We start from the raw sequence: 10786 nt of genomic DNA, 5'->3' as shown, positions 1-10786 counted from the left end.
GTCATCACGTGCAACATTGGAATACCGAGTCAGAGACTGACAAATTTAGGACAAATTGGAAGGAGCCTTCATAAAGCTGCGCAAGATTTGCATTACTCTTGGTCTCTCAATCCAATTCTACACCTAAGGTAGGATATTGCAACGACCCAATGCATCAAACAGCGAAGGGCATTCGCTTGCAAATACGTATTGCTTGATCCATCACACAAAGCTTTCATTTCACCAATGGTTGGTGTACCTGCAAACATTGTCGCCAGATCTTGGTTGAGGCAGAACAAGATGTGACTTGACCATCATAACACGAAAGGGGCAAGACACATTTACATGGTTACATCAGTTGCGAATAGTACAGGGTAAAGGTAACAGGTACAAAGGTGCGCTACAGACATGAAACATGAAAAAAAAAACATAAGCTAATTAAGTTACCCTCCATGCTTAACAATACACCAACCGTTACCCACTAGCAGAACAATATGTGCCGTTCCTAGCAGAGAACATGGACACAATAGCCACCTCGGGTTTCAATACTAGAATTTTTTTAAAAAGGCTGGCTCAACTTTTCGACAAGATGGTCAGGTTCTAAAACTTAAATGCGGGGAATGCAGATTGCCCTTTGGCAGTACCAGCAGCGACGTTTCAATCCTTCCTAAGGTCCACTCCCAAATAAAGAATTAAATCCTGAATGCCTTCGAGCATGCTCTGGTAACAGCTTGCTGATAAGCTCCGGTGGTGCGTTTGCTAGCTGCAAAGGAACAAAAGAAAAATGATCTTACAGCTCAGTAACATTTGCAGGTTAAAGGAAAGTATCTCTGCTAGAATAATTGGTGCAGATTACACAAGGATGCAAGGATCATATGAACGCCTCTGAGTTTAACTGCCTTCCAACAACTATCACAGACAAACACCCTATAAAAAACTAAAGGTCTAATGCCCTGTTTGTTTCTTTAGTAGCTTCTAAAATTCCTATCGCATCGAATGACATCGAATGTTTAGATATTAATTAGGAGTATTAAACATAGACTAATTACAAAACCAATTGCACATATGGAGGCTAATTTGCGAGACGAATCTATTAAGCCTAATTAGTTCATGATTTGACAATGTGGTGCTACAGTAAACATGTGCTAATGATAGATTAATTAGGCTTAATAGATTCGTCTCGGGAATTAGCCTCCATCTGTGAATTAGTTTTATAATTAGCTCATGTTTGATCCTCCTAATTAGCCTCCGAATATTCGATGTGACATAAATTTTAGTCAGGACTAAAGATCCAAACACCCCCTAAAGCTCCTTTCCAACAACCCATATCCCATTTTTCGCAACAAAAAAAAAAAAATCTCCCATCCACCTTGTGGCCTCGGTATCACCCACCCAACCATTAATCCAATTTTTACAATTTAGGTCCCAGGAATGCTCACACTAGATAAAACCATGATGCTACCACCAGCCGCCCAACCATCTGAAGGATTGCAGAAGTGTGGTGGCATTGTGTTCCTTCATACGTGCTATTAGCAATAAACCAATGAGTAGAGAGGAAGCAGTGCTCATATAGTCATTTAATCAACCATGTAGTTGCCAAAAAAAAAAAGCAGGGCGGTATGCATGGTTCACAACATAAAACATATCAAAATCTACTGACTTGTCAAGGACTCATATTCAGTGCATGTGATTTTAGCCACCAATACCTACCATGTGTCAGTAAAATGCCACCGAAATACATACAATGAATCTTACAAACACCATTTTCATGTGGCCAATTGACAACTTTTCATATATAATCAGTTCTCAGATAGGACTTCAGGAATAGAATGACAAATAAAATTGCCTTGAAGTCACTTACTTCCTGCTTAAAGTTGAACAGTGGAGGGAATGGGCGTCCATTTGGGAGCCTTGCATGTGGTTCTCGTAACTCGTCAAATAATGAATGAGCGCACGCCTCAAGCTGGAACAGTAATTCAACCAGCTCAGTGGAGAGAGAGAGAGAGAGAGAGAGTTAAGCTGGAACAGTAATTCAACCAGCTCAGTGGAGAGAGAGAGAGTTAATTACTGTACATGTATATTCATAATATACGTATGTATACCTAAACTTTATGCATTTACCATGATATGCAAAGGCAACAAGTGCTATGTTAGGATACTGCATACCGATAACAATTTGTGGATGATGGATTTCTTATCGTCGCTTTATTATGTTGATTTGAAGCAAAATTTAGTTTCCATTACCAAGCACAGGCAACAAACTATGCAGAAATTGAAGCTTCGTAACTTCTTTTTTTTAAGTTCAAAGTTGTGGTGTAGTGTTTTTAGTGGTTACCATATACTTTATTTGAAATCCATTGCAAAGCATGCACTCTACTAGACTACTAGTACAACAAAATATAAATTAATGAAAGCTTCAAGTTGAATGTTTCTTCTGTTTAGTACTGTCATGAATGTGTATGAGAAACAGAAGATGACATGTGTCCAATTATGCACGATTCAAAAAATCAATTCCATGTTTATAAGATTTGTGAAGCACAAAATGACAACAAGAAGTTTCTTATATTGAAAACTTTTGACCACAATATCAATACCAAAAGAGGACAAATACTAGTACAACCATATATGCCACCAAATTACATCCTATCTTCTGTTAAGCACTGCCATGCAAGTGTATGAGAAACAGAAGATGAAATCTGTGTCCAATTATGCACGATTCAAACAACCAATTCTAAAATTGGAAGATTTGAAGCACAAAAATTACAAGCAGCTTCTTATTTTGAAAACTTTTGACCACTATATCATACCAAAAATCAGGACTAATATTAATACAACTATATATGCCACAGAATAACATCCTATGTTCAAAACATGAAGTGGCATGTAGCCCTGGCCACATGGCATATTATGGAACTATTGTTCGCTTCATCAAAGATCACAGGAAAATACAATAATTATTGAATATGCTGAGCTTATTAACAAGATTCACGTGCAGAGAGGTACCCTTGTATTCCAGGCAAATCATGCATCATCCCTAAAAAGCAACAATTGATCTCCCATTGGATTGATGGATTCCTAAAAGGTGTTTTGTCCCCTCTTTCTATTTTATCAATTTTTATGTTTCCTCAACCTTGAAAGAACACAAGTTTTTGCATTCATTTGAATCAGCATGCAGTGACTTAAGTCCTCAAAAATAAATTGGCATTACAAAGTCTGCACCAGTATTTGGAACACTGGATCTGAGTCACACAAGTGATGGAAAATGGGGCTTTCTATAAGCAAGATGATCGCTGACAACTATCAGGTTTTACTACAAAACTTTAACCACGGGCAACACTTAAAACAATTCAACATATTCAACAGACTTTTAAAGTGACAACCGGAGATGGAAAAACTCACAGCGCTACACCGCAGATTTGGTGAATACTGAAGAAGGCGGGAAACGAGATCTATTGCTTCTGGAGGCATTCGCTTGTGGAAAATCTGCAGCATAACCATTGTGATAAGAATTCCATTAGGAACATCAAAAGAATAAGGGGGATCGTACGACAATAGAAAACTGTATTGCAGATCATATTTTACACATGACAATAACATATGCATTGGCATCTTCCATGTATTACAACTTATTGAGATCATCCGATGTAGAAAATTGAATTGGGCTGTCGTTTGACTTTAATGAGTAGCATTATGATCCTATGGGGTCAAAGGAACTCTATTGAAATTTAGCAATAGCCACTTGGATGAGAAGTTTGCATGTAGGCCTACTTCAGTGGTAGGGAAAAAACAACTTTACGGGAGAAACTCGCTGAGACTGTGTGAAATCCACCAGAGTGACCATATCAATAGATTCTATTTAGAGGAGTTTCCACTGACTAAAAATGTGAACACACCTTGTGCCATGGACACGCTTTTATCTGAGGAAACTTGAATTCTGTGTAATTGGGATTCATACACCGGATTTCCTCTCGTGTTGGAGTACCCAAAACCTGCATGGAGTTAACCTTTGTTCAATTCTGGAAAGTACCAAAGTCTATAGCAAATATCTTCCTCAAATAATTAATTATAGAATGCACGCAAACCCATTAATTACCTTGATAATCTCAACAAGCTGGTCCACAGCGCTTTCACCAGGAAACAAAGGCTAATAAATTGCAAAAATAAAAAGAAGTCACTTAACTTCACTGCTGAAATCGCATTGCAATGATGTAAAAGATTTTAAGAGATGTAAGCCAATAAAGGTGGGTAACTAAAGCACTTACTTGACCAAGAAGAAGCTCAGCAAGAACACATCCAGCAGACCATATATCAATAGATGTCGTGTATTCAGTTGCACCAAATATGAGCTCAGGAGCGCGATAGTAACGCGAGCATATGTACGAGATATTTGCTTCGCCTTTAACCTGATAAGTTGGTGTATTTTTCAAAGATAAGTCTGAGCAAAAATAACTCACAGAAAAGTACTGGGTTACAAAATGTTTGGAGGGTAATCAAAGTTGACTTTTGAATGTCATCTAAAAAAGAGTTATCAGTGGAAGGATAGAAAAAGGTTATCATATGAACTCGTGCGTACAGAAACCAGCTAACACCACACAATACTCTTCCTATTCATACACCTCGGCACATTGTTGTGTAAAGTTCAACATTTAGTTACCAATGATATCATTGTATCGTTGAGTAAAGTTCAAAATTCTGCTTCCTATCCATACACCTCAGCACATTGTTCTGTAAAGTTTAATCTTTAGTTACCGATGATATCATTATATCGTTGAGTAAAGTTCAAAATTCATTAAGTTGGATTGAAGGGTCAGGTTCAAGGAGCTAACATGAAGGCTTTTCAAAAAAAAAAGAAATCCAAAATTCCAAATTCAATCCACAGATCCTTGATGCTTATAACTCAGTCCATCAAGGCCAGTATTCGATACTGCTTTTTTTCAGATCAACTCGATACTGTGTTTCCACTGTTTGGAGCTGGCGTTGAAAAAAATATATAGAAGGCATATGAATTAGCATGCCATCCATGCTAGAGTCCCGCTAATCATATGATGCCATACGAGTTAGCAAATGCACATATTAGACCTCGTATACTCACAGCACAGCACAGCTCAAAAATAAGACTTTTGTGTCTTAACAAATTATGATATTTCAATTGTATTTAATTATATACAAAAAAATGATATAAAAAGACAACAATATTCTTGGCTGTTATCAATAGAGCATGTGCGTACCAAGATTTTAGCACTCCCGAAGTCACAAACCTTGACTTGGTGGGAAAGAGGATCCACCTATCAATCAAACAATAAGAAAAAGTAAAGGTCAGCAATTTTCCACTGAATCGTCATGAACAAACAGGCACATGTTTTGGATAAAAAACCAGCATACCAAAATATTCTGAGGCTTAATATCCCGGTGACAAACTCCCGGTGCATTATGAATATAAGCTAATCCCCGGAATATCTGCAAAATATACCAAAAAATGTAAAATATTAAAATGCCACTTTTAGTAAATGCATATCAAGATAAAATGCAATTCTACCACTACCCACCTGATACATGTACAGTTTAACATATATAAGGGGCATCCTCTGCTTCATATCTTTGTAGTGTTTCAGAACACGATAAAGTGACTCTGGAACAAACTCCATGACTAAGTTAAGGAAAAGTTCATCTCTACTTGTGGTAGAGAAGAAACAATGCTTCAGGGAAATGACATTGCAATGGTCAATCGATCGCATTATCTGCAACTCCCTATTCTTGTATCTTTTGTCCTGTAGAACCTTCTTAATGGCAACAGTTTCGCCCGTCTCAATGCATTTTGCCTGAATTTATGCACACACCCCATCAACAAAATACAGCCAAAGTGAGGAGAAAAAAATCTATGCCAAGTTGGGGGGGGGGGGGGGGGGGTGAGGAACATGATTTGGAAGCTATCTCTGACCTGGAAGACAACCCCAAATGATCCAGTTCCAACAACTCGCTCAGCCATATAGCTAATGGTCTGAAGAACACAAAATCACAAGGCAAGTTAGAATGGTATTACCCTCATCATGTAGTTGAGCAAGATGAAGTGAATTTCTTTCTCCAAAACCTACCCTTTTTGGTTCACCATTCTTTCCACCAATTGTGGTCGAGATTATATGGCCAGTAACGGCATCATTTCCCCCCATAACAGTGGCGACGTGCTGTCATACACAAATAACAGGCAAGACATAAGTAAAAGAGGCAGCACCAAATTAATGAGGAAAAAAAAGACTTAGATGTACTTGGGGAGCTACTTTGGGCATCAGCATTTGGTTGCTTCACCTGATTTGTGGCAGCAACATTAGCAAACGCCAGCACATCAGGCTAGCATTGCCCCCAAGTGAACAAACCAAAATACTACGACATATATGCCAAGTCAATGCTACATTCATGGAATCCATATCCAAACAACTAAGTTACAAACTCAATCCAACGAAAACCACGGAATGTAACAGACTAACAGCTAGGCCAACTGCCACTTCACATGAACCCCAACTAAAGTCAAACATCAAAATAGGTAGCTGAAATAGTAGCCGCAAGACAACTTCTAGGACACATTCCCGGCGGCTTTAGCCACCGTTCAAAGCGCCACGAGAGTGGAAACGCTTGCATGGCCAGCACGCAAAGTTGCCCGGAGAGCACGGAACAGCGGGTTCCCTCCCCGGAAAGCAAAGCTAACAGAGCTCTAACGGTCTCCAACCAACGAGACGCCCATCAGCCTCCAAATCAACGCAAAAGCAAGGGGGCGCGAGGCGCAAGCCACTGGAATGAGGCAGCAAGCGAGCTGCCCCAATCCTGACAAGCGGTAGCACAGATCGCGCAAGCAGACCGGAACCAGGACCGCCTCCCGAGGCCGAGAGCGCCGCAGCTAACAGATCCGCGGCGTGCAGGCAGATCCAGGCAGGAGGAAGCGAAGCGACCAACCCTAGCCCCCTAGACAGCCCCAGCGGAGGCTCGAGGCGAGCGTGGAGACGGAGGGGACGCGCGCGCTCACCTTCTCGTCGGCGGAGGCGCGCGGCGGGTCGACCTCCATGGCGTCGGCGGCGGGGAGGGGCCCACCACCGGGCGCGGTGGCCATGTGGGGCGGTGGCTCTGCGAATGGCTTCTCTCTCCTCGGTGATGGGGGGGGAGGGGGAGGCTGCTGCTTCGGGGCTAGCGTGACCGTGAGGAGGGGGCCATGGGGGGTGTGGGCACTGTCCCTGTCTGCCCACCACCACGCCGCTTTTTTATTCGCTTCCGGTCTTCTTCCTTCCGCCCGTTGGGCAAAGCAGAGCAGCCGAGAGCAGGGGAGCTCTGCTCTCTTTTCGGTTTCGCGATGCAGTGGATTTGGGGAGGTCTGGGCCGCCAGCCCACTACGCATGTGGCCTAGAGGTTTCTTTGGTCGGCGCATGTGGCCCACGGATGGAATTCTGCAGACTCTCTGCACAGCCCACGGACGAAACTATGTGACAGGGCTAGGAAAAGATGCATTAGCACTTCGGTGACTCTTTTATATTTTTTTTACCATTTCAAAAATGTTAGAAATATAAATTATAAACTTTGGCGCAGCTTACTTTTAAAAATAAATCATTGTTCATGGCTAGCAGCAAATCATCTAGTTAAACGTAAATTGAACCAATGTGTTGTTATTAACAAAATCTGTAATCAAAATGGACTAACCTTAAGTGAACTAACATAAATAAAAAGAAAGTTTAATATCATGAGGATTTTCAGACAGCCTAAATTCCGAACAGAACCTTTCTGTGCAGCTGTAGAGTGTGGTTGCAACAAAAGAATCGATGTTTAGACAGTGATTGATATTCCTGTCAATCAGCCGGCTGTGGATCGGAGCTGCGGATCACCGAGGGATTTGGCCTTCCTCACGTCAGCGGGCTTCTACTCCTGGCAAATGGATCAAAGTCCACCCCTAGGTGCAAGCACTTTCTTTAGCTACTACATCGCCTCAAAATTGCCGACTCTGCGCTATGTGCCTATTGCAGGGTTCATGAGGATGGAATTCACAAATTGCTGCAGTGTCCTCTTGCACAACGATCTTATCTTCAACGGCACCTACATGAGATCCACACTCTTTCGATGACCTTTGGGCAGTTCCAGAGATTCTGGAAACCGCTGCCAATCAGGGTCGATCAGCGAAAAATTCGTTTTAACAGCCAGAGAAGAACTCGTACCAGCTCAGTATATCAGCAAAAGCAAACCTAGATGCATCCACGTTCGAGCTTGTCAACAGTCGGCTAGCTAGCTTGCCGGGAAACCTCGTGGTGCCCATCACCGAAGCAGCCCTAGTCCAAACCGGAACCAGGGCGCGCGTCTTGTTCAAACAGGTGAGACCGAGCAAAGCGGATGTACGAGACCCGAGGCAGGCACAAGTCAAAGAGGAGGTCAAAAGGATGGGCGTTTGTGCCTGCGTGGCGTGCATGGGTGCCCGCCGCAAAGTAAACCCGTCAACGGTTCAATGCAGGCAGCAAGCGCGGGAGGCTGATTTTGACCTCTGCCACTCCGCTTGGACCACGTGACGGCCGAACCGGATGGCTAGCGGTGATTGGAAAGAAGCCGCTATGCCTCTGCTCGCATGTTCTTGTCCAGTTTTTCAGCGAGTTTTGTCCCTGCTCGCATGTTCTTGTCAAGTTTTTCAGCGAGTTTTGTCACGACTGGAACATATCGCGCGCCAACCGTTTCAGCAATCAAATAAAAATAAATAGAAGGCAGCAGTACAAGTTCACCACGAAATCATAGTATTTTAACATAAAATTCTAAAGATAGAGCTCTTTAAAATATTGACATCTACCTTATATCTTGAGTTATTTCCGGAAGATCCAGAAAAACAAATCATTCAGAAGGTAGTACAATAAGCAATCAAATCAGATTAATATATATACATTTTGGACCATCAATATCTATAATTTAGAAAGCTGAGTATAGAAAACATATAAATTTGTCATTCCTGGCAGCTACATGAAATTCAGATCTCACGTAAATATTGTGTGAAACAATCATAGCTTAACAAACAAGCAGAAACACAACATGAACTCTTCCTTGAAGATCTGTTTTGTGCTTTGATTGCAGCTCAATCACCACACACAACACATACTTGATTGGATGGGTAGGCAAACCACTATCACAAAAAATTCAAATAAGAGTTAGTACACAGTTCATGAGGTATTGAGGTGCGTGTAGATTAAAAAAATCTTTAGCTCAGCTCTTAAAACATGTCTAAAGCACCCAGGCATTCACAAACAAAGTAATACCCATGATAGTCACCCTACTAATATGCATTTTCAAGCACAACCATATGAAGTTGAAAAATCAAATAGGACAAAGCAAGTGAAATAACCTGGAAATTTAAGAAGAAGTACTTCGATAGTTTTATTATTTTGGGAAAAGCAAGAATCATCAAACACTAATCAATCTATTTTCCACTTAAAGAGACGCATTTAGTTTGGTTTGGAAAAGAGATATGTTGCTACAACATTATTGCTGCACACACATGAAAGATGATCCAACATTTATTTCTAAGCTGGGACAAACAATAAAACCAGATTTTGGAACACAAGTACATGATTGTAGAAATAGTTGCAACAAACAAGCAAGGAGGCTCAAAGCAACTTTGTGACCAAAATGAACTAAGCACTCTGAAATCCCTAAAAGAAATGGTAGCAAGATGCAGGTGTAGCATCTCTGCTTAATTTGTGAGTAGTTTGGTAATTCTTTCTGGAATTCTGGACTAAACTTACTAACATAAGCGAATCCTGGAAGATGCCGTTGGAGACGATGATACTAGAAGAGCTCATCAGCTCAAGCAAGTGAGGCCTTGTGTAGGGCAGTGTACCTTTCTTCCACATATCCCACCACACACTGCCTTGACCATCAATAGTTCCATTCTCACCTACATAGATCACGATTGCAATAACAAACTATCACTCTTGTGAACAACCTAACTGGTTATTTCCTTTATTATGAATAATGTCATTCCGTGAGTTTGCACATATTATTTTGTTTATAGCTTTTTATAAAGTGCATTTGTGATTGGAGATTGAGATTTTTGATATTTTTGCATCTTAGTAATTTCTCCGTAGCATGTTTATTGGGAATAAGACTGAAACAATAAGCATAACAAGTTTCCTAAAAGCATAACAAGGAGCAATGCTACATATAGCAAAGAAACATCAGAGTAGACGAAGAACGGAACATATTCATAAAAGCTGAAGAAATATAAAGGATTACAAAGGGATCCCGGCTACATATAAAGTAAGATAAGGAAATAGCAGAGCAAGATAAGTAAAGAACAACTAGTTAGGCAAGAGAAGAAGAATAAAACCTTGTCTTAGAGAGCAAGGCTAGCAGATGAATATGTAGGTATAAGACAGTATGGGAGGCTTTTTTCTGTGCATTATAAATAGAGAACACCCAAGCAAAACAATGGCAACGCACGAAATAAAAAATTTCTGTGCATTATAAACAGAGAACACCCAAGCAAAACAATGGCAACGCATGAAATAAAAAATGGAGAGGATTAGGAAATGGACCTTTGCGAGGCACCTAAACACACATCCCAAAAAGCAAACAACAACCTTCCTTCCTTCCTTCAGCAAGAGATGGTCCAACAACAAACAAAGAACCTGACAAGAATACATAAATTAGCAGGATCGAAGCATAAAAAAAGAAGGATTCTACAGACATGTATCAATCAAGGATGAAGGAATCACTACACATGATTGAATAAAAAAGAAGGAACTGGTACACAGGCATCAATAGAAAAAGAAGAAACCACCACACAAATACGAATCAA

General features: G+C 40.8%; 1 protein-coding gene across 1 annotated transcript; it reads right to left on the bottom strand.

The window, feature by feature from the left end:
• Positions 1-264: 264 nt before the first annotated feature.
• LOC101783517 (shaggy-related protein kinase GSK4) lies at positions 265-7078 on the bottom strand. Its single transcript, XM_004965511.3, has 12 exons — positions 6995-7078; positions 6072-6161; positions 5918-5977; positions 5526-5798; positions 5362-5436; positions 5208-5264; positions 4242-4382; positions 4073-4123; positions 3873-3968; positions 3379-3462; positions 1841-1942; positions 265-742 (listed from the first exon to the last, which is right to left on the bottom strand). The coding sequence occupies exons 1-12, from the start codon at positions 7076-7078 to the stop codon at positions 647-649; spliced, it is 1209 nt and encodes a 402-aa protein (XP_004965568.1). The 3' UTR covers positions 265-646.
• Positions 7079-10786: the final 3708 nt, after the last annotated feature.

The sequence above is a fragment of the Setaria italica genome, chromosome IV (genome assembly GCF_000263155.2).
Source record: "Setaria italica strain Yugu1 chromosome IV, Setaria_italica_v2.0, whole genome shotgun sequence".
NCBI lineage: Eukaryota > Viridiplantae > Streptophyta > Magnoliopsida > Poales > Poaceae > Setaria > Setaria italica.
The sequence above is the reverse complement of the archived record's forward strand: the minus strand, read 5'-3'. Positions and strand labels throughout refer to the sequence as shown.